The 24,531-nt window shown below is 36.2% G+C and overlaps 1 protein-coding gene across 3 annotated transcripts in view; it reads right to left on the bottom strand.

Annotated features, from left to right (window-relative positions):
- Positions 1 to 1,278: 1,278 nt before the first annotated feature.
- WAC (WW domain containing adaptor with coiled-coil) overlaps positions 1,279 to 24,531 on the bottom strand; it is a 127,377-nt gene continuing 104,124 nt past the window's right edge. For all 3 annotated transcript variants that reach the window (XM_069086378.1, XM_069086377.1, XM_069086379.1), the window contains 7 exons: positions 23,363 to 23,608; positions 22,485 to 22,607; positions 21,970 to 22,118; positions 19,288 to 19,406; positions 13,164 to 13,350; positions 7,291 to 7,418; positions 1,279 to 2,737 (listed from right to left, as the gene is read on the bottom strand). In XM_069086378.1, the coding sequence (XP_068942479.1) occupies positions 2,668 to 2,737; positions 7,291 to 7,418; positions 13,164 to 13,350; positions 19,288 to 19,406; positions 21,970 to 22,118; positions 22,485 to 22,607; positions 23,363 to 23,608 (1,022 nt within the window). In that variant the 3' untranslated portion in view covers positions 1,279 to 2,667. The remainder of the gene's footprint in view (positions 2,738 to 7,290; positions 7,419 to 13,163; positions 13,351 to 19,287; positions 19,407 to 21,969; positions 22,119 to 22,484; positions 22,608 to 23,362; positions 23,609 to 24,531) is intronic.

Genomic DNA, 24,531 nt, shown 5'->3' with positions numbered 1-24,531 from the left:
TGAACTGTCAATAATGGTGCCCACCAAAATGAGACACTAATGGCACTAGTGTGTAAATCCAAGACTGTGGACTATTCATCCACCCACAGGAGAAATAAAACAATGGTGATGCTACACATGCCAATGGACAGATGAATTAAATGCAAAATGGGACACTGTGTCTATTTTTAACAGCGCTCAGATATTCCCAGCTTGCTTCAAAAAAAAAAAAGTCAACCACTGGACACCATGTTTTAAACAAAGGTTTAGAGCTGTAGTAAGATTATATATAAATTACAAGACAAATCAAATAAACTGGAAAAATATTCCAACTAATAAGTTTTAATTTCTTCAATGCTAATCTTAAAAATACATTTATGCAATTTTAGGTTAGTTTTCTATAAGGTATGGTTACTTCATTCAGAGGCATGAACATATATATATATATGTAAATGTATGTATACATATATACACACAAATTTTAATGGGGAGATACAAAGTGGCATAGATCAATAAATGTTTCACATTTGCAAACTGTATTCAAATTTAGCACAAGAGAAATCACCATCCACTTTAGTGAACATTTGCCTACTACATCACAAAATAAATTACCTACTTCTTTCTAGGAAAGGCACAGTGCTGAAATAGTAAGGAGTAACAGATCTAGATTAATACAGCTCTTAAAAATTACATTTGAATGAACTATTTCCAAGTCTAGCATATAGTACCAGTCTCAAAAGTATAAACGTTTCTTGTGACATTTACCTTTTCTGTTACATTCTGAATAATCTCAGAAGGGGGAAAAAAACCATAAAAGCTACTTTGTGCTTAAACAGCAAACAGTCCTCTAGAGATTAAATACAAATTTTTAATTTCTCTTAATGACACTAGGATTGTTGCATTTTTGTGAATACCCAATGTATCTTACATTTTAAAATTTGATTAAAAAAAAAAGGAACCTTAAAACTGTCAGAGACACTTGATATAAAATCAGCTTAATGTATCAGAAACAAGTGACTCTGGTACTCTTAAGTCAGTATCCCATAATGTAAATATATTACATTAGTGTCCAAGATATTAAAATAAGCCCTTGGTGCTGGCAGTTGTGAAAGCACATGAGTGTATGCCCCAACAGAAGAAATCTCTCTATGGAGAAAAGTATTTCAAGTCAAGATTTTGAAATAAAAAGATTTTACTGCATACAAAAACTATCGAAATTTATACATATCTGGCAGTGTCATGCTAATGCCACGTGAGGACTAATGAAGATTTTAGCAAAGGAAAAAAAAGCCAAGTTGATTTTGTAGTAGCAATAGTTTCTTTTTTTATTTTTAATATACTTTAGGAAACAATATACAAAGCTGAGCTTTCCACCATTTCCAGATAACAGTGGGATGCTCCAATTACACAAATTTAGCGTTTTGTGATGGCTAAGAACAGCAGTCAGCACCAGACTTGAACAGTTAGCTACAACACAAACATCCTTCCAAATGAAATGTCATAACAGCAAGACAGATAAACCAGGGTTTAACATATGACAACCCTTGGGGATATTTTGATCATTCTTGTTGAATGTCATATTTCATTAAATATTTTATACAGATTTCTTTTTGTTTACAAGCTTTAAACAAAACTTCTCTTGAGGGATTATTTCAATTAAGTACAAATTTTCAACAAGAATAGTTCTGATAAAGAATCCCCGAGTAGTCAAATTCTAATATGCGCTGACCGAAGGAAATGAAAAGTAACCATTTTTTTTGTTTTTTGTTTTAACATGTTTATTACAACAGATACAATTCACATCTGACTAGGTTTTTTTTCCTCTTTCCCCTCCCACAACCATGTTCATTGGGCTATTTCCTTATATTTGAGCAATCATTGTACTTTCAGCACACATGCCCAGCAGTACTATAAGTCCATTCTTACAGGGTGCAAATGGAAATACATTTCAATAATTTATACAAACAAGTGGGTTATGCTCAATCACTGCAATTTTAAGCTACTGTACACAGGAATGAAAAGATTATAGAAAAAGTGCCATAGCAACAGTGCCTTAAGAAAAGAGAAAATTAGAAGCATTAAAAAATGGATAAAATCAGATCTAGGATTTCAGAGGGAAAATGGAACACAGAAAATGAAAACATTTCTCTGCAAAAAACAGAAATGGAGAAGCACTGCTCTTGATTGGGTGCAAGTGTGGAAACAGTTGTTTCATGATATTTTGTACACTGCCCAAACTGTTCCAAATTGCTGCAGCCTTAGACACAGATCGCCTGGCGCCTGCACTGAATTTTCGGAAATGCAAGATTTCTGAATGATAAATTAACCCCCAAAATTAAAAAAAAAAAAGCTAATTTTGCAGACAGGTTTACATGTAAAAGGCTAGGTATTTAGCCACCTCAGCATTGATTAGTTTTGGATGTCTAAGCTCTGATACACATGGCTTCCCATGGCTTCACTCTACAAAACATATTTACAACGTGAAGAATACATCTACAAGAAATCTACATTTCAGGGGTATTACAAATCAATCTTGTACTTTCCCCTGAATTGACTTTCATGTCCCCATCCCCTTGTCATTTCCATTGCCCAGCTTAACGGTCCAAAGTCTACTCAAATGCAGCTCAAAATTGTTAAGATTGGGCAACCAGTTCCTGTACTCAAAACCATGTGCAATTATTCACATCTTCACACCATGAAGGAATTCTGATTCTTTAGCTTTTCAAGTTCTTTAATTTGTTGTCTCAAAAATAGTATCCTGAAAAATAAAATAAATGATTAAACTTATTTCCCAAATAAGACATTAACTAAAGTAGCTATATCTCTTAACCTTTGAATTATAAATAAAACTTATCAGTGAATATACATATTCCATACACTAACATCAGAGGAAATCTGGTAACCAATGAATATAGCAAGGTGACAAGATATAACTATAATTATGTAATTAATTGCCTTAAGTCCTTTAAACTGTAAAGACAATTTGATAGATGCACCATACAATATTTCAGTGTTGAAGACAAAAGTTAGTACCAATATTATCAAACGCTTTTTTGTAAAAAAAAAAAAAAAGAATTATGCTGCAATGTCATAGAAAATAAAAATATAATGGTAATACTTTCTGAGAGTAATAATACAACAATTATACTTCAACACATCAGAAACATGAGAATCTAGGATTAAATCAATTTATCATATTATAATTATATTGAGTTATATCACAGAAACAGTAAAATAAGATATGCTTAGCAACTACGAAACCACAGTGCTCAAGGAAAGGGTTATAGTTAATAAATAATATTTGCTTATCAACTCACTGTTAACTAGAACCTATCTTTCTTTGCCTTTCCACCCAACTCTTCTTGTTGAGTCTAAAATTATTAGCCTCCTTGACTGCCTTAAATATAAGATGGTCAATATAAACTAAATCCTTATTTTAGAATGGGCTCCTTCTTTCAGCAATTCAATGACACTGTACTAGAGAGAACCCCAAACAAAAACTGCTGTTGTGTCTTATTCAGTGGTTAGGTTTTAAATGGTGGTTTTAAAGCAAAGAAATCTCCTATGGTCAAATGCACCCCTGAAAATCCCTTAATCCCTTGTTTGGCTTTGAATCTTTCTCAAAAGGAGGCTATTCCTTTTTATAAAGAGGTCTGACTCTAAAGAAGACATTCTTAACCTTGGGCCCATGGAGGAATTTCAGGGGAACTTGATGGAGAAAAAAAAATTATTATTTTTACTACCCTCTAACTAAAACTTAGCATTTCTTTCAATAATTTAAAAACATTATGCAAAAGGTCAATAAGCTTTATCAGACTGCCAAAGGGATTCATGACAAAAAAAATTAGAAACCCTGTCCAAGAGAGCTAAGAGCTTTTCCTTGAGCTGCAATCCACAGGCAAATATTTATACTCAATGGCATTTCAGTCTTCACTAATACCTTCAACACTTCAAATTACCTAGAATTGCCTTTATTTTATTTTCTTATTCATATCGAACTAACTAAAAGGAAACTCCTCTATATAAGCCAATGCCCTCACACTTGGGAGGAGAAATAAATGAGGGTGACAGGTAAAACAGGAGGGTTTAATTGTAGAGGTTCTTTCTATAGATGACAGAAAAAACCAAAACAGCAGCTGACCAGCTTTCCCTCCTTTTTTCTATTCTTTGTTACAACAAAACAGTTCAATGAGTGGGAAAGAGGAAGGGAAATAATTCAGAACTTAAAGGTTAATATAGTCAACAAAAATTAAAAACAAAAAATACAAAGCAACATCCTCTTCTGCCCCTTCCTTCCAGGCTCACTCTCCGAATGGAAGACCACATGGTTCACTAGTGTCTAGTATTAGGAGGTGCCTGTGATGTCAAATACCTTTTCTCAGGAGTGCAAGTGCACCTAGAGATCAGGATTGAGAGACCAGTGTAAGTGCTGGGAACTTTTTACAAATGGGCTGAGTGTTACAGGGCATACATTCCATGCCCTTGGCTGCCAGGTACAATTCAGCAATGGATGCTACGGAGAGGCAGAGGAAGAGAAGCCATGGCACTGACCAAGAACACATCATACCACAAGTAAGTATGTACAAGTTGAGTGTCCCTATGACCTAACAGTACCGTAACTAAATTTCTATCACCTTGGAACTTTGCCCCACACTGACCTCTCCCTTCTTTTAGTTCCCATGTCATTTATCACCTGTAAACACTCATTTTGGCACTTGTTTATTGAACAGTATTATTATTTATTCCACGTACATACATCTTATCTCTATAAAGCCTAATAAAGGTAGAGGTCATGTAAAATTCCTCTGCAAATCCACTATAAATTTCAGTGCCCTGAAATGATGCAATGCTAAATGCTCAAAAAAATTTCAAATCAAACAACATGACCTTAAGAGAAATTTAGTTTTATCTGAAAAACAGTATAACAATTGCAATGTAAGATTTCTAGTTGAGGTTTTACAGTATAATTACTAAAAATTAAAAACTGACATATTATTCCTGTCCCTGTTTATCGAAAATGAAGACTATTTTAAAGCAAATTAGGACTAGTTTCACAAGTCTCCCAGAATGGACAAACTCTCTGCCAAAAAGCATACCCAGATATTTCAGTGTTTAGGATGAAATCTCATTCTTTTTCCTCAGTCTACTACAAATAGCACACATTTCTGCAATATGGTTCTTCAGTGTTCCATGACAAGATAGAACTCATCAAGAGTTTCACTGACTTAAAGCAATACATGAATACTCCGAATGAAAAAAGTTAAGTCTGTTTTTGCTTTACTATAAGAATTTTTTCAAGTGAATAAAACTTTACAGTACAACACTGCCTTACATGCTTTGGGAACTTGAAGAGGGTAAAAATACATTGCACTAAACTCCAAGATGCTAAAATGAAATCTTCAAGGTTTTAACCAAAAGCAGTGTGAACAGTGGTCTTAATGTCTTAATTGTAGAATCATCAGATCTTACATTTGAAAAGAACCTTACAAAAGTTTTCTAGTCCAAATATAAACTGAAACAAATCTCTATAAAAGTGGCTATAGTGAAACATACATATACAAAATGGAATAAAGTGCTACATGGGCTTTCCTCATCCCTAAAATAGGCAGGAAGTTTGAAACTGGAATTACTCACATTCCCTAGTTCAATAATGAAAATGAAAAAACTTGAGAAATTTCATGAAGTTGCTGTTCAAGACAGACAACATGCTTGATGAAATGTTTATTCTGTGTAAGTTACATAAAAATAAAGGAGGCAATATTCTTAGTGGCATAGCAGTACAAATTAGCAGGGACAAAGTAAAGTGAATAAATTTATTGGCTTATACAATACACCTTACAACTTTTTACATCTTTAAATGTAAAAATGTAATATGTCCTAATCTGCCACAATCATTTATATGACTGGCCACTGGATTCAAAAGATTTTGACACATTCCTTAATTCTTCATCATGAAACGACACTTTTATCACATTGGATATTAAGCATACCTTTGATGAACAATCCATTTTTCCAAGTCTAGCCTTGATTATATATAGCCCATAAGCTTTCAATGGGATTTAAATCACGTAAGTTCCCAGGCCACTGAAGCATATTTATCTCTCCATCTCTTGGCATGATGAAAGGCCATGTTGCAATATTCCAGCTCCATTTGGGAATTATTATCAAAATTCAGCTTCTCAACATATGAATATATCTATCAGACTTCATCATTCTCTCAATGTATGTTATAATAAGACTTCCAGGAGCACTATAAAGAAAAAAATCCCCAAAACTTTTTTTGGGGGGTGGATATTTTATAGTCTGATGAGGATGTCCTGATCTTATAGGCTCATTTGGATGTCTTCTGACAAGAGTCCTGGCATAGGCTTGGTTGAAAATGTGAGTTTTATTAGTAAAAATTTCCAATTCTTTTCCAACCTTCAGTCCTCTAGTCTTTATACTGTCATGCCCATTACAAGAGGTGTTTTTTTTTCCCCTTCACTGAAATGAGTAATAGGCAATTAAAAAAAAAACAAACAAACCGATCTTCTCACTATTCTTCCAGCTTCAAGAAGCCTATGCTGTATTGTAGAGGTATCAGTAACAGCCTTTCCAGTTTCCATGTTTCTCTGAAGGCCTTTGCTTGTTTTCTGAGGAGTAATCAGACTGTTTTTCAGCAATAGTCTGTCAGTTCTTGGCACTGTTTTGTTTTTGATGGGATTTTCTTTTGTGCTTTGATGTAATTGATCCTGTTTCATTGTGGACTTGAATGATCATTTAAATGCTTGACTTCCCCACATCAACAGCAGCTGCAATATCTAACAGTCACTGAAGTGTGCTCTTTAAGAGCTACAATTTTTGCATGTTTCCTTGGAGTAATATCCATTCTTAAAAACCACAGAATTAAAAACACAACAAGAGAGCAATGAAACATGTGTATTGCAGGAAATTCAGCACTCAACTGAGACAACTAACAAATGGTGGGTGGAGAAACCAGCTCACTCTGATTTCAGGTGATCAATGACAGATGTTGAGTCAGCCTAGTATCAGCAGAAGTACACATTCATGACCACTGCTGTCACTAAATGACACCATATCAAAGCTATTGTTTGTCCCAAGTCACATACACCACTTTATAAAAAAGAAAACTGTATAAATATAAGTATAAGTTATCAATTGGAATGTTATTTAATTACCAGAACATGGTAAAAAATATGTCAACAGAAATCAGGAGAATTAATAATTTATGATTATGGCCAACAACTTAACTGAAAACAAGGCACAGGATTTAAAAAAAAAAAAAAGGACAAATACTAAGCAAAATCTTACCTTTGCTCACGCAAAGTTGCTTGAATTTCACATACTCGGACTAAAGATCTTAAGTTTTTTAATTCAGTACAAATTTCTGACATATGAACACTCCCCATGTTATGAGCTTCTTCACGCAATCTTGATGCCTAAGTGTACACAAAAATTAATTTTTTTAATATTAGAAAAATGTTCTTTTATTGAAAAGTATGGGTCTTCTTAATCAGCAGTGATCTGTAGCATGGGACTATAAAATAATAAAAAGAAAAAGGATCAAGCTAAACAAAATGATTGACATCAGGAGAGTATAAGTTTATTAACAGATTTCTATGTTAATTATGTGTATGAGAAGGAAGGAGCTTTGATTTAAAAATTTCTACTCTCCCTAACCCCCAAAACATAACAGAAGAGATTTTTAAGAAAGACGATAACTCAAGAAAATATAAATTAATGATTTAGGGTAGCAAAGAGGGTAAATTTAGTGGTGCTATGGGAACCAAACCACAAGGGTGTTTACTATAAACATAAAAGTTGGAACTCCTTTGATGTTGGAACATAAAAGTTGGAACTCACTTGAAAACCATGATAAGGAGACTAGGCAAGTCTTTTCCAAATCACAGAAATTTACTCTAACAGTATTTCAGTAAAATGATGGATGAGTCATAAGTGGAATTAGGGACACTTGAACAGCAGACATTACAAGGTACAGTAACCACATTTTCTCAGAACATATCCAGAGTGCTGATCAGGGAATGCTATTCGCAGAGAAATTGAAATGGACACCTATATTCTCTGCTATGAAAGCCTGGTATCAAAAATTCATTTGCTATAAGACATGACTACAAACAGCTAAATGATTTACCAATATACCATCAGGACTAGGGACCTGAATTTTAGCTTTAATCTTAAGTATTACAATTTTAAGGATGATTTTCTAGCATCATAATACAAAGATGAAATAACTGCTATAGTTCTCTGTCTACTCAATACCCTAAATTAGAATAGGTTTTTAAAAAAGAAAAAAATGGACTGCGGTTGGATGGCTTTTCTAATGGTATCTTGGCAGGTAGACAAATGCATCTATACAAAGCTTCAGTCTTATTCCAAGCAAAAATGCTAAACCCTCCCCCTGCTTTCCCACCCCCTTCACATAATATCACTTGATTAAAAAATCCACAAGGAGGGGGAGCTGGGACTCAGTGAATAGAGTCCCAGTCTTGGAGTCAAGAGGACCTGAGTTCAATTTTGACCTCAGACACTTGACATTTACTAGTTGTGTGACTTTGGGCAAGTAACAACTCTGATTGCCCCACCTTCCTGCTCAAAAAAAAAAAAAAGAAAGAAAGAAAAGAAACACAAGCAGAAAGAAAATTTCTTTGAACTAAGACAGTCTTCTCTGCTGAGACAATGGACCAGAAAGACTGTTAATAAAAATTATTTTCACATTACTTCTAGGTTACTTTTGATTATATTTGGGAAGGGGGAAGAGGAATAGGGGGAATAACATAATAGAGAATAACACAAATCTGGTTATTAGAAAACTAGAAAATATATGTAAACTGATATGGTGGTGTTAATTTTCACTGTCTAGTAATACAGTAAAAAAGGATAAAGAACTACAAATGATTTCACTTTTGATATTTTCCAAGATGAGGAGTGCATGACAGGAAGAGAGGTCAAAGATTATGTGTAGAAAAACTTGGGAAAATTAAGTAGATTCTAATCTCCTTCAAAGTATCAAAATTAAGATACAGATGAACTTTACTGCTTCTCAGTTTAACATCAATTAATGAAAAAATGCAAATACGAGAAGATAGGGTTATATCTTTTATTAGAAATTTGCACAGTATTGAAATGTTTCTAAAAACATCTTAAAATCTAGGAAAATTTCTGCAGCAACAAAATTTTGTTAAAATATTAGTTTACAGGGTGGAGTCAAGATGGCAGAGTAGAAACAGGATTTCCTCAGGGCTCCGGCTTTCACCTCCTCCATTTCATGTAAAAAATGACTCTAAACTGTATCGAACTTTCAGAAGTTTTTCAGCTTCGCTAATGAAATGTTCCCCTTCCCTATATTATTATCTGCAAGGCTACAGAGCAGACAAGCAACAGGATGTATTATGAAGGCAACGTTTTGGGGTCCCCCTGACCTCACTAGGTATATTCCCCTGTTGTCTACAGTTATCTGCAAAGGTTACCGGGCAGATAGCAAGAGTTCTTGTAATCTTTTTTGTTTATGCCTCCGGATATGGTCCTAGAATAATACCCTAATAAGTAACTAACCTTAAGGAAGGGTAAATAATAAACAGGATTAAGGGAAGCTCCTTCTACATTATTTGCATTTCTTAGATCTTTCTACAATGTCTGCATTCTTTGGGGGTGTCTACATTCTTCTTGGGGGGCACAAGAACTCTGAGCTCCTTGCATCTTTGGCTCTGTATGAAATGATCCTGTAATAAACAGACTATTGATACACCCCCATCTCATTATTCTCACCGCTGGCTAGCCCACCAGCTGCGCTGGCCACAGTACTAAACAAACTTTGGAGCTACAGAACCCACAAAATGACACAGAGAAGCTAACCTCCTGCTGAAGACAGGCAGGCAGGCCAGCAGGAAGAGGCCAGTGCAGCACTCTGGGAGCTGCAGGTTTTAGCTTCAGGGCAGCCACAAGCAGCCACTGGCTAGAGGGCCTTCAGATCACTAGCAGCTGTGGTGGTTTCCAGAATTATCAACCCACAGAGACTAAGGACAAAGTGAGAGGTCAGTGCAATGTGGACTTTGGGACCTGGGAGTTCCGGAGTACAATCCAATCTTTATCCCCTAGAGGGAGAAGCTGCTCAGGCCCCCTGCTTCGCAAACCACCATGTAGCTGCTTCAGAGCTCCAGGGCCTGCAGATTGTAGGGGAACCAAGTGACCAGTCTGAGGGGTAATCACTCTTGCTTTAACATGCTTGGATCTGGATCACTGTCTGAGGCAGAGGTCCTGGAGTGTGTGACCAATGTGCCAGAGCGTGTGGAGGCTTCAGAGAGGGCAGCCAACTCAACTAATAGCTCCAGCAGCTGAGAAAAAACACCAGCAATTTGGGACAAACCTCCCCCCCCCCTCTGGTAGCAGAGTTCTACTGTGGCAAAAAGCTAAAAAGTCAAGTAATTGAATGGCAACATGAGCAAACAAGGGAAGCAACAAGGCAAGCACAGCGGTAGGGACAAAAAGGATTGTGGCATGGAACAGGAGGAAGACAATGAAGTCAGAACTCCTGCACCAAAAGCTTCCAAGAAAAGAATAAGCTGCTTATAGGCCATAGAGGAGCTTAAGAAGGATTTTGAATACCAAATAAGAGTAGTGGAGGAAAAATTGGGAAGAGAAATGAGAATGATGAAAGGAAAGTACGAAATGAGAGTCAACAGCCTGACTGAAGAAAATAACATCTTACAAAATAGACTAACTCAAATGGCAAAAGAGGCTCAAAAAGGCAATAAGGAGAAGAGTGCCTTAAAAAGCCGAATTTGCCAGATAGAACAAGATTCTTAAAAGCTCACTGAATGAGCTCAAAAGCTCATTCCTTCAGAATTAGACTGGAACAAATAGAAGCTAGTGACTTTATGAGAAATCAAGATACTATTAAACAGATCCAAACAAATGAAAAAATAGAAGGCAATGTGAAATATCTTATTGGGAAAACCACTAACCTGGAAAACAGATGCAGGAGAAATAATTTTAAAATTATTGGACTACCTGAAAGCCACGATAAAAAAAAAGAACCTAGAAACCATCCTTCAAGAAATTCCCAAGGAAAACTGCCCTGATATTTTAGAACAGAGGGCAAAATAGAGGTTGAAAGAATCCACCGATCACCTCCTGAAAAAAATCCCAAAAAGAAAACTCCCAGAAATATTATAGCCAGGTTCTGGAATTCCCAGATCAAGGAGAGAATATTATGAGCAGCCAGGAAAAACAATTTGAATATTGTGGAAATACAATCAGGATAACACAGGATCTGGCAGCTTCTACACTGAGGGATCAAAGGGCCTGGAATAGGCTATTCTGGAAGTCAAAGGAGCTGTGATTAAAACCAAGAATCACCTACCCAGCAAAACTGAGTATCATGTTTCAGGGGAAAATATGGTCTTTCAATGGAATAGAGAACTTTCAAGCGTTCTTTTTTTTTTTTTTTTTTTTGCTTTTTTGGGGGGAGGGCAATTGGGGTTAAGTGACTTTCCCAAGGTCATATGGCTAGTTTTTGTGTTAAGTGTCTGAGGCTATGCACTACTGGGAGGTCACAGTTTCTCAGTGTCCCAAGCAACTAAGATTCTAAGTTGTAGAACAGATGCCTGTTAACACTGGTAAAGACAAGTTTCCTTACTTGGATTTCCACATAAAACAAAACCTCAGGTCTGATCTAAAAATCATTTACATAACAATGTAAGAAAGGATAATGAAAGAGACAGAATTATATTATCATTTTAAAAAAGTAAATTACCCCAGTGAGATGACAGGGACTATGTCTCACACTTTGGCATGGTTCCTACATAGTGCTTTACATATAGTAGGTGATCAATAAATACCTGTTGGTTCAACACAGCTTAACCGAAATGCTTCTGAGAGGAAAGGTAGCAACTGTTTTCAAAGTATACACAGAATCTTGATTCAAGAGTTATAAGAACCAAGGTACAGGCCTTCATTTTGTGAGCCATGCTATCATCAAGCAACTAGAGAGTAACTCAGGGAGGGTGAGCTAAAGTGAGGAGATAAATGGTATTTTTACCAGTTAGGTTTGCAAAGACCCTCATAAGCCCTTCTGACCATACATACATTTCCTTCAACCTGTTTTGAGGATTCCTTTCAAAGCTCTTCTTAGAATGCATTTTAATACAGATAAAATGAGCTGCCTTTGACTCTTAACAATTATTAACACATCTTGTTGAGTCCAACTCTGCCATAATTTTTACATTTGTACTGTCCTCTTTTATTTTCCCTCCCATAATCCTACGGAGGCCTTTCTAACTATCCAACTATTTCGATAACCTCTTAACAGGTCTTTTTGTCTCCTCACTTAAGACACTAATCTTCATTATACAAATCCTATCAAATCTCTGCTCAAAACCCTGAAACAGAACCTTATTTTTTGATCAAGGAAAGTGCATTCATTTATTTAGCAGGCATTTAGCTTAACAAATTCCTTAACCTAATATTCAAGGCCCTCCATAATCTGATGCTACTCTATCTTTCTAATCTTCCATACTACTCTCCTTCCACATATTGTACACTCCAGACCACTGCACTACTCTCCCGTACAACTGGGCACTATACTCCTTACATGATCCAGATGTCCTGCCGTGCAGATGACAGAAACATTACCCACTCCTCTCCATCTACTCCACCATTCTTTGTAGCACAATTCAAATACCATGACTTTCAAGAGATTTTTCTTAAAACCCCCACACTTCAGTAATGACTTTCCCCCACTCTGAATTCAAGCACTTGGCCATCACTGCTCTTATGTACCCATGTATTAAATTATTTGTATGTGTCATATCCCTATTACTAGACTATAAGCAAGTAGGGCCCAGTGTCTGATTCTTAGCCTAGTACTATTTCCAGGGTAATACAATGCTTCCTTTAAAATGACCACAGAGTTATTTTCCCCCCCAGTTTACAATGAATTCATAAACCTGTACTCAAAGTGGGTCAAATCTTCTATTAATTTCTTTTATAGATTTTTATTACATTAAATACAGCTTGAAAAAAATCAGGCCATGAAGCAATACTTAGACATCTGTTTCTATAAAGAGCTTTGTTTTTAATAATAGCACTAAAAAAGAATTGAACTTAGTATTTTAAATATTTACCTCAAAGATCTACATATTCTGACATTTAAAACATGTACATACCTGCTTTTCTGCATGATCTGCAGGCCATCCTTGAACATGTTTTATAAGATTTTCATTGAAGTGTGCTGCTAGGGTAGGTGTTAATGAACATGTAGGTCGGGTAGATGAATTCTGTGGTACAACTGTTGCATTAGATGCATTACTACTAGAAGTATGATTTGGACCAGGAGAAGGGCTTCTTTGACTACTGTTAAGATAGAAAGAATATTTCAGTTTGTTTCTAAAGAGCTGATAAGCATCCTGAAATGGCTGTCAAGTGTCATAATAAAACACATTAAAAAAACTATCACACTTTAGGTCCAAGAAAAATAGGTAGTTCGCAAAGATTTACTGAAGACACCAAATACTTTGCAGTATTATTTAATCAACTAGAATTTCTACTACTTTATAATTGGGAAAAAAAAATTCAAACCCAGTTGAGTCTACTTCTAGAGTACTGTTTTGAATTAATAATATAAGATTTCTGTGTGTTTAAATAACGGTAGGTTAAAGGGTTAGTGAGGGAGGCATTCCCAAATAGCATTGGTTGTAAAACAGCGGTTATCTGAGTTATTTTATATAAAGATGCAATTTCAAATGAAATATATAAAATGAATAAGGTCTATAAGCATTTATTGTATATATTTCCCCAACTTGGGAGGTGCAATATGGAACTTTTTTCCTCTGTGAATAATAGGTCCCCTAACCATTTAATAGTAGGAAGAACCCTTTTAAAATCTTTTAAAAGTAGTTACAGAATCATCAATACTGTTTATTCAAAGGGCAAAAAAAAAAATCCTATGATCAAATATATCAGCAGAATGGAGCTGAAATTAATCAAGTATTAAAATTAACCTATAATAAACACACAACTAATTAGATAAATTTGTAAAAATAGAAGGGAGCTCAGAATCTTAAGTCACTGTTATGAACATCAATGGGTCATTACACTGGTGAAGTACAAAAGTGTCCACTGGAAATTTAAAATGACAGAATGTTCTCATTGTACCTTTCAATGGAGTAGACTACTACTCCTCTAATCATTTAACTTTAAAAATTTTTTTTAATCAAGGGTTTAAAAAGGCATCAAATGGGGGAAAAACTCAAGCTCTAAATAGTAGCATTTCTGAAGACACTCCAGGTTTCAGCCTCCCTCCAGGATGGCACCCTCTATGTTCCACCCCACGTTTCATATGCTCTGTAGCTACAGAGATTAGGATGCCCTTGGACAACTCTATGTGAGGATAAAGCTCTGTAAACAATGTTTTAACCTAATTGAATTCATTTCTCAATGATTAACATACTTTCACCCCATCATACCTGCCAGTCTCAGTGGTGATGAACCCCTAATTGCCACTGTTCAAACTCCTACTGACCTGCTTCCTTACTCCTATAATATTCAACCCAATCTCCCAAACCTCTCACACTCTTAAAAGTTATCCAGCCCATCCTACTGTGCTCTTGAGAATGCCTACTTCACAGGTAATGGGATTTCATAATAAATCTTTTCCTTTCCCACTCCTTTTTGTGCTTCCTGAGAACTGTCTCCCTCCTGGTGCCAGAGCCTCCCTGGCTATCCTGAGCATAGGCTACGCTTCCACTCCACACTCCACCTTAATCCCTGCCATTTCCAGGCTCTCCCTCTACCACCCATATTCAGTAACCACTCTTCCTTTGAAGTATGGTAGTTGTCCACAGACCTCCAGGACATTCTCCTTCCTCAATGAGTTCAATGCCTGTCTTTTTTTCTTCTACCTAACCCCAGCTCTTACATTAAGGGTTTAACAAACATACTGATAATTCTGTCAAAGCGTCTAACCTTTTGTAATGGAAATGCAAATTTGGAAGATCTTCCCTGCCCCTAGGCTAAAATGCACCAGAAGTCTGGGGAGGGAGGCTTGTTTTTCAGTAGATACTTCTTGATTGGCCAGTGAGTCAATAAGGTTGTTACATTCTCTGAGCCAGGAGAAGGCTATATATAAGCCCTGATGTGTAGCTTTGTTTTGGGACTCACTTTGAGAAGTGTTCTGTGATTTGATCTGAATTCTGGGAAGCCGTTGTTGAGAGTCCCCCGGCTTTGAAACCCAGATGTTGTTTGGTATGGATGTAATGGTTGCACAGTTTGGAAAGCTGTGTACTTGATCTGTTTCTGTCTTGATAATACTGTCTGTATATTCTGAAGTTTGGGTTGCTGACCTTTTTCCCCTGAACGAGGTAAATGATACATATCTGACTGATTAAAGTAAGCTTGTTAACCCATTTTGAGTTGCTTTCCTTTATCAAAGCAGATCCAAGAACCTGTGTGAGCAGCCACCCTGAGGACCCTTGCAAGGGTGCTTGCTGCTACACCTTTCAGTTCCTCAAATCACTCATTTCCCCTGACCTACTCCTACCGAGAGATGGCCATACCCTTGATCTTGCCATCAACTTAAAGTATTCCACATGTACCTTCATGAAACCTGAAATTCTTTTCTGTGACCATAATCTGTTGTAATTTCTCCCTGGGCCTTGCAACTCTAACCCCTGCTCTTTATTACCACCTCAATCTCCAGTTGCCCTACACCCCAGTTCTCTTCCAGGCTATCAGCCCTGTACTGGGTAATACTCTCTTACCTTTCCCATCTTGATCTTCTGGTAGACCAGTTCCATTCTGCACTGCTTTTTTCTTTCCAAATACTTTGCTTCTTTATCCTACTGAAGATCTTGACTTCCAAACCCCAGTCTCAGATTATTCTCATCATCCACTCTACTGCCTTTGATCTTCATCAAATCTGCTAAACAATGCTGGAGAAAACCCTACAACTGGGCTAAGTGAACAAGCTTAGTTCACATAATCTCAACTGAGCCTTCACTGTAGAAAGGCTCTAGTTTAAGGCCTCTCTAATCAATTTACTTTCCCACTCACAAAGGTTTTCCCTGACCTTTTTATTCTCCATCAAGCCTTCCAGGGGTCACTCTCCCTCCATTCTCTTGGCTGAGAACTTTGCCTCTTGTTTCACTTATAAAATTTGAGCTCAATAGTCAAGAGCTTGCCCTCACCCCCTCCTGCCTCATCTTATATCACTTAGATGTTTTCTGTTACTACCTCCTTTAACTTTGTCCAGGATGAAGAGACAGATCTTCTCTTGGCCAAGAAAAATCCCTCTATCTGCACAAATGATCCCATTCCATCCTTTCTTTCCAGCAGATGGTCCCCATATCACCCTTCCTATCTCACTAACCTTCAGTCACTTCCTGTTTACTGGCTGTTCCTTACTGCTTACAAACAGGCCCATTCCCACCCCCACCACCCCCCCTTAAAAAACCCTCATTTGATTCATTCACCCTCAGTGGCTCTTGTTTTTTCTCTCTTCTCCCTTTTATGACTAAATTCCTTGAAAATACCTTCTACATTCCTTGATTCTAGCCTTTCTCTAGATTTTTGTAAACACTACTACTCTCTCCTGGCTTTTCTCCTCCCTGAGTGTTCAGTCTTTCTCTTTTGTTGGATCTTCATCCAGTACCTGGCTAGTTGTGGGAGTCCCTTAAAGCTCTTTCCTGCACCCTTTATTCCTCTATGCTGATTCTATTTCCTGTGGTGCTCTCGTTTGTTCCAATAGATTCGATTATCATCTCTATATAAATGAATTCCCAGATCTGCTTGTCCAGATTTAACCTCTTCTGACCTCTAGTTTCACATATCTAATTATATAGACATCTTAAACTGGATGTCCCAGAGCTATCTCAAACAAAATATGTCCAAAATGAACTCATTATCTTTCCCCCAAAGCCTTCCCCTCTTCCTCAACTCCTCGTTCTCTTCACCACCCAAATCCAATCATCAATCAAATCCTACTGTTTCTATTTTTGTAACATTTCTCCTATACACCCCCTTCCCTCCTCTGACACTGCAACCACTCTGGCGCAAGCCCTCATGATCTCATGCTGGGACTATACATTGCAACAGCTCGCTAATTGGCCTTCCTGTCCTAAGTCTCTCCCAACTCCAACCCATCCTCCACTCAGCTGTCAAACTGATCATAAAATGCTTATCTGACAATGTGAACCTCCCACACATTCAATAAACTCTAGTATCTCTCTTATTACCTCCAGTAACAACTATAAAATCCTCTGTGTCTTTCAAAGTCTTTTGTAACCTGGCCCCTTCTTATATTTTCAGTCTTCTTAGACCTACCTCCCATTTGTGTACTTGGTGAACCAGTGACACTATTCTCTCTGGGCTCTATGCATTTTCTCTGGCTGTTCCCCATGCATGGAATGCTCTCCCTCCTCATCTCTACCCAATTTTCCTGGCTTCCTTCAAATTTCAACCCAAGCCCCAAATATGGCAAGAAGATTCTCCTAGTCTCCCTTAATCTTAGTGCCTTCCTTCTGACTCTACCTTTAAAATATATAAATGTATGTGTGTACATATATGCATGTCGGTATATATATGGGTACCCATGTATACACACAGACACACACACCCCATCCCAAAGGCTTAGCACAATGTGCTAAATGCTATCTGTCTTATAAATTACAGCAACAGACTCACATAAAAATGTGTAGTGGGCATGACGCTGGGTCTTAGTGCAAGTCCTGGCTCTTCCACTGAGTAGACTAGTGACCACAGTCAAAAATCTTTAGAACGGAGGGTGACTAGGTGACACAGTGAGTAAAGTGCAAGCCCCAGAGTCAGGAGGACCTGAGTTCGGTTCTAGCCTCAGACACTTAACACACACACACACACAAAACTAGCCATGTAACCTTGGGCAAGTTACTTAACCCCAATTGCCCTCTAAAAAGTAAAAAGAAAAAAAAAAAAAAAAAAAGAACCTTTAGAACTTCATTTTTTTCTCAATTATAAAATGCAAATGACAGATATAGCTATTTACCTTCACAGAGTTTTTGCCACAAAAGGGTTCTCTGTAAGTTATAAAGCACTACAAAAATATAAATGATCTATAATGGTCATGACATTTAATGAGCTTAAAATATTTTAAAGTATGATCAATATATTAAAAAAGTACCTTAACATGTTACATTCCAGAGAAAATGCTTATTTCCTGAAAAGAAGTGAAGTGGAGCAGATTGGAAAGGTCAATAATTAAGTAATTTTTAAAAGGCAAGAAAAAAATCCCAAATTTGTGACAATGTTTATAAGATGTTCATACATCTTAGTGCTACAATCTTTACTCTATTTTGTAAAATATAATTTTTTTTGGATATTATACTGGTGGCACTTCTGTGTAAAATGACTTCTAAAATGACAACTAAAAATTGTGTTATAGCCTCAGAAAGCAATTTAAAAGATATTCTTGGGGGGGGGGGGTAGAGTGGAGAAGAAGCAATTGGGGTTAAGTGACTTTCCCAGGGTCGTACATCTGGTAAGTGCCTGAGGCCAAATTTGAACTCAGGTCCTCCTGACTCCAGGGCCACTCTAGCCACTATATTACCTACCTGCCCAAATTGTAAAGATGTTCTGAAGAAAGGTATAATCACTAAAATAAGTATGCAGTATATCTCAAAAAACATACTATGAAAGATAACATTCATTCAGATGTATGAGTTCTGAGAGGAAGTACTTGTCCAAAATATCATCATTGCAAGCAAGTAGCAAACAAAGCAGAGGTTTGAACCCTTGTCTTCTGCCTTCAATCCAGGGTTCTTATTCCTTTACCATAGCGCCTGGCTGTAGTATGGAATTTCAACTTGGTTTGATTCTTTAAAAGATCTTATAGTAGCAAGATCCCATAATAAAGATACTAAGAATGACATTACAGAGGCGGCTAGGTGATGCAGGGACTAGAGCACCAGCCCTGAAGTCAGGAGGACCAGATCATATCTGGCCTCAGACCCTTAACACTTACTAGCCATGTGACCATGGGCAAGTCACTTAAACCCAACTGCCCTGCCCCCTCCAAAAATTAAAAAAAAAAATTACACAATATTTTGTGTATATCAGTGACTACAACTTTTTAATTCAAGAGCGCACATTTCTAGTTGATTTACACAAAACTTTATCCCTTTTTTAGAAAGAAAAATAAACTGAAAACCATGTTTTTCCAAGACAGATTCAGTGTTGAATTATGTAGATTTATGATACTGAAAATAAAGTCATTTTATACTAGAACAAACAAAAGGTACAGACCCAATATAAATATACCTTGATCGCTGAAGACTCCTAGGAGAGGCTGGTTCATGACCTTGTTGCTTATCAGCAGTTACTGGCTGCTGAGAGGCAGACTGGGAGACTGGTCCTTGCTTAACACCTGGAGTACTAACCTGAAGTTCAAAAATAGGGTTAGAGCATTCCATACCTTTACAATTCACAAAAATTTAAACTTAAGACAGAAAATCAAGAAATTGATGATGACGGCGATAACTAAGGTTTATTTAGTGTTTACTTTGTGCCATGCATACACTTTACAATTATTATCTTATTTGATTCTCACAACAACCCTGGGAGGTAAGTGCTATTATCCTGGTTTTACAGATGAGGAAACTAAGGCAAACAGGGGCTTAACTGACTTGTCCAGCTACTAAGTATGAGAGATCACATTTGAACTTGGGTATTCCTGACTCCAAAGTCCAGCACTGTATAATCTGGCTGCCAATAATCAAGCCTTTCTTCCATTTCTATCAATAAGAATGGTTTAATGATCTGAGGATAGGTAAGAATATGGTGGCAAAATTACCATTATATGAAATAGAAAAAAAAATTCCAATTATACCTCATTTGGTCTTTCTTATTAAATAATCTAAATAGCATGAAGTGTACAATTACTACCATTTTATACAAGCCTTACGAACACAGTTCTTGATGCATTAATAATTTTAGGAAACATCCTGTAATACCTCATTATACACATTGACTGTCCTTTCCAGCTTGTGCAGTGCCTCTTCATGTACATCTTCAAACACTTTATAGGATAGGAGTATCTTATAAGGGTAGATTAAGTAAAAGGAGAACTGGAATTTAATTCTGACTCTGCCATTAATCTTGGTCAATTACAACCCTTCTGGGCTTCAGTTCATCTTTAAAAAGAAAGTATTGAATTAATGTGTTCTAAAATACCCATCAATTCTGAAACTGTATTATTCTAGGGAATAAGGTGATCAATTTTCATAGATACCAATAATTTTAATATAATAAACATTGAAAAACATTAAGAAGGCTCAACTATGAATAAAACTTACTACAGAGGCCATGTTTCAACTTAGTCATCTAAATACTAGTTGTTTTAAGAAAAACTACATTTTTAGAAACAGAAGGTGAATTTAAAGATAATCCAGTCCAGATAGTTAATTTTGCAGTTGAGGATACTGAGGCTCAGAGGGGTTAATTAACTTACCAACAAAAAAAAGGGGGGGGAGGGGTGCTACATGTCCAGAGTTATAATCCACAAGACCATCTATAATTGCTCCCATTCCTAGATAGCTTTTAAAGCACTTTGTGTATCTGAAGAGCTGAATTCAATCTAAGTTCTGCCACTTACGATTTGGTACCAAACATTTAATCTCTCTGGGCCTCAAGTTTCCACATCTGTAAAATGAGATCTTCTCATCTCTCAATCTAAGATCCTAAGAATTTTTTTAAATTTGAAATATGAGTGTAACCAACCTTCTCTTTTAGGGCAAGTGGTTACTTATATATTTTTATAACCTCTACATCCAACAAGATTATGCTTTTTCAAATAAAAAGTTTTAGTGGATGATGCATATGGGAATTTAAATTATTCAAAAAGATGATTCAACTGGCCGCTGACTTTAAGGTAAAGTAAAGAACACTATAGAATGCCCAGGTTTTGCAAAATTTAAATCTGGATAATCTTTCATTCAGTCAAGTCTTCTCCTTTGTATCTTGTTACATGAGTTCAACTCAGGGTTTCCTAACCTGTTAACAGAAATGAGCTTTTTGACTTCAAGGACTGTAATGTGTTCTTCTTTGTTAAATACTTTTCAGTACCAACAAACTGTTACAGACCATTAGGTTTCAAGCCTATTCAGGAGCTGGTTCAGAATCTGATATGACTATAAGTGACACAAATTATAAAATGTGTAAAAAAGACAATAAGCTAAAACAAAATTAAGGCTATGAACTAAATTTAATTAGAAGAAAACACCAAAGTTTTAAAGGAAAATATTTCTAAAAAATTAAATAACACTTCTCCAATATATTATTAGTAAGTATTAATAACAAGTCATAACTTGGGAGAGGAAGGGTCCCATTTTTGAGCTACATGTAAACTAAAAGAACAAATTTAGAGCTCGGAGTTTAAAGTTCCCTGGTTCAAACTCCTTTCATTTTACAGATGAGGAAAACGAGGTCCAGAAAGATTGATTTGTTCAAGATCAGTTAGTGAGATTAATCCCACCCCTCTACCTGCCAACTGAGTGTCCTTTCTATTGTGTTAGGCTGTCCTTTGAACTCTGAAGTCTGTCCTCTTATAAAGATAACTCCTATGAAGTTACATGTCCCCCAACAAAATTCTATGAGAAAAGGAGTTCTGGAGGTAATGAGGATATGATGTGTCCCAGTAGAGCCGGAAGGTCCATGCACTGCTTCCTGATTCTACGGTAATCATCCCAAAAGATTAGTAAAGCTCCAGGGACCTTCAAGTATTTCTCATCTGCCCACAATAACAACACCATTTGCAACTTTATGCCATTTCCCTTAGGCTCAAAGGTACTAACTATTCTATCCAAGTCTCATTTTATAGAGACATTCTTAAACCAAGAAATTAAAAATGCATAAATTAAGTTCCAAAAAATATAAGATTTTTCTCCAAGGCACCCATCAGAAAATAAATCATCACAACATAAGCATATATTTTAAACATCATACCTTTGGCTGTGACGATACAGGAGGCGTATTTATCAAAGGTTTAATAGGAACTGTGTTAGTTTGAGGCGTGCTTATCCTTGGGGATACATATGACCTTGGGGATGAGGCATCAGATGTTAAAGACATGGGAGACTGATTAGATGGCTGAGCTGCAATAAAAGAAAAGTATTTACTATAAATACATACAAAAAGCTGATGATATACTCATTTAATACTTAAGAATTTCTATGTTAAGTGGCATGTCTCTAAAACAAAATTCAAGTTTCCAATGAAAGACTGAAATCACCAGGGGCTTTATATGTATGTATATTGTATAGAAGTAAATGAAAAGCAAAAGACGACTTTAGCTAATGATTATCCTTGAACAGATTATCCAAACACAACCCTAGAAAGCAATGTTACATGTCAGAGAAATTTCTTATTCATAATTTAAACCTCTTAAGTCACAAAACATAACACTGAATTCTAGGACACAACCAAGAAAGCAATGTTACTAAAGATAAGCCCTTAGATACCTTGTGTAGAAAGCTGTGCAGCTTGAGAAATCAAAGAAGTTACATTGAAAGCAGATGGTCCAGCAGTAAGAATCTTGTGGAGTATAGACTGCAGTGAAGCTTGTGTCACAGCTGCTGTAAGAACTGAAAACATCCAACTCATTATTATTCCCAAAGCTAAGATATAAAAAAAAAGTATGAAAAATAACTGAGACAATTCATTTCATCGAAATAACAGGTTTGAAGAGATACACAAATTTTTGGTAATCGCTATTATTGTGGAGAAGATACAAAATCTAGGGCTGGATAAAAGCACAGTTAATTAGATTCAGAACCGGATGAAAACCCAGACCCAAAAAACAGCCATTAATGGCCCAATGTCAAATAGGAAAAGATCTCTGATGGGAGTTCCCCACAGATCTGTGCTTGGCCATGAACAGTTTAACAAGTGAGATGGAAAACAAAAAGATGCTGTACTTCTCAAATTTACAGATTATACAAAGCTAGAAAGGGTAAACTTCTAGGACAGTATGGAAGAGCCAAGATACAAGATAGACATTAAAATTTCTGAACTGAACTTAGATGAACTTTGTGAAATAAATGTTAAGTTTTAAACTTTGGTTTTTAAAAAATTTGATTTTGCAAACATAAGATAAGAGACATACTTATACAAATTCATTTTAGTGGACCAAAAGTTTAATAAGTCAACAATGTGATGAGGCAGTCATAAAAGTTAATATTACCTCAAGATAGCATGCAGTACTTGGGTAGTGATGGGCTTTAGGCATCCTGCTCTGGTTAGACCATTATCTGGACAATTGTATCAAATTGTCTATTCTGAATCATCTTATGTTGTATAAGTTAATTTCTTCTGTATAAAATATTGTTGAAAATCTTACCTTCATTTATTTTAGATATGTCCACATTAGAATTATTAAGCTGCAAGGTGGCTTGCAAAGCAGGAAGCAGCTGTCGAAGAAGATTTGGGTCCTGAAGTAATGGAGGTATCGGTGACTGTGGAACAGGTGAAACAGGGACAGCTGAAGCAGATGTTGGAGGTGCAGAAGTGGGATTTAGCCCAGAGGCAGATGATGTGGAAGGAGTTGTGCAAGAATGGGTTACAGATTTATCTCCGGATGCAGATTCTGAATGCAGAGAAAGAGAACAAGAGATGGAAGAAAAATTATTTTAAATACAAAGTTATTCCATTAGCTTACAATTTTTCATATACTGAATATGCTTACAGGGTATTAAATACACTAAAGGTTTTCAATAATTATTAACATCTGATTTGCAGGAACTAAACAAAAACATATGGTCATCTTATTCATCATTTTAATATTTCAAAAATGTGATACATTTAAAATCATGGAATGATATTTTTAAACCTTAAAATCCCTAACCTACCAATTCTATTAACAACAACAAAAGCAACTAAACAATTAAGGTGGATAGAATCTCCTGAATCCACTTATAATATAAATTTGCCCTTAAATTTTAGTCTGAAAACTAAAAATTATGATTTGAATTAAATATTCAGGAAGAGGGAAAAGAGGGAGAGGAAAGTATCTCTCCAGATGGTTCCTACTCTAATATCAAACGGTTCCATCACCTCTTATACTCAATAGTGGGTTCCAGCTTCATTAAAAGAGAAAAAAAAGAGGAAGAAAAGGAGTATGCATGTACTGATGAAAGGAAAAAAAAAAACCCTGTAGGCAACTTAATGAAGAAAGCAATAGTATTGATATTTAAATGAATTCTTAAAATTTAGAGACCCACTAGTTCAGATTTACCACCCCAGAAACTGCTCCTGAATACTCAAACACATCTATGATTTCACTGAGGTGGACATTTCATCTAATAATGATCACACATTGTTCATGTCTGTCCCATAAGATAAAACTAGCTCCCCAAGGTCTACCTAGGAGGTCTGCCTAACTACTTTGCAGGATGCCTTCCAACAATGTTCTCTTGCTTTAGCTGTACAAACTACATTATTTCTGAACAATGTACAACTTGTGTAGCAACCAGCTTTTCTTTGAAATTCGTTGTTGTTCAGATGTTTCAG

Source organism: Petaurus breviceps, unplaced genomic scaffold (assembly GCF_028583685.1).
Source record: "Petaurus breviceps papuanus isolate PSGF00001 unplaced genomic scaffold, PetGlider_PUasm1.0 178, whole genome shotgun sequence".
NCBI lineage: Eukaryota > Metazoa > Chordata > Mammalia > Diprotodontia > Petauridae > Petaurus > Petaurus breviceps.
The sequence above is the reverse complement of the archived record's forward strand: the minus strand, read 5'-3'. Positions and strand labels throughout refer to the sequence as shown.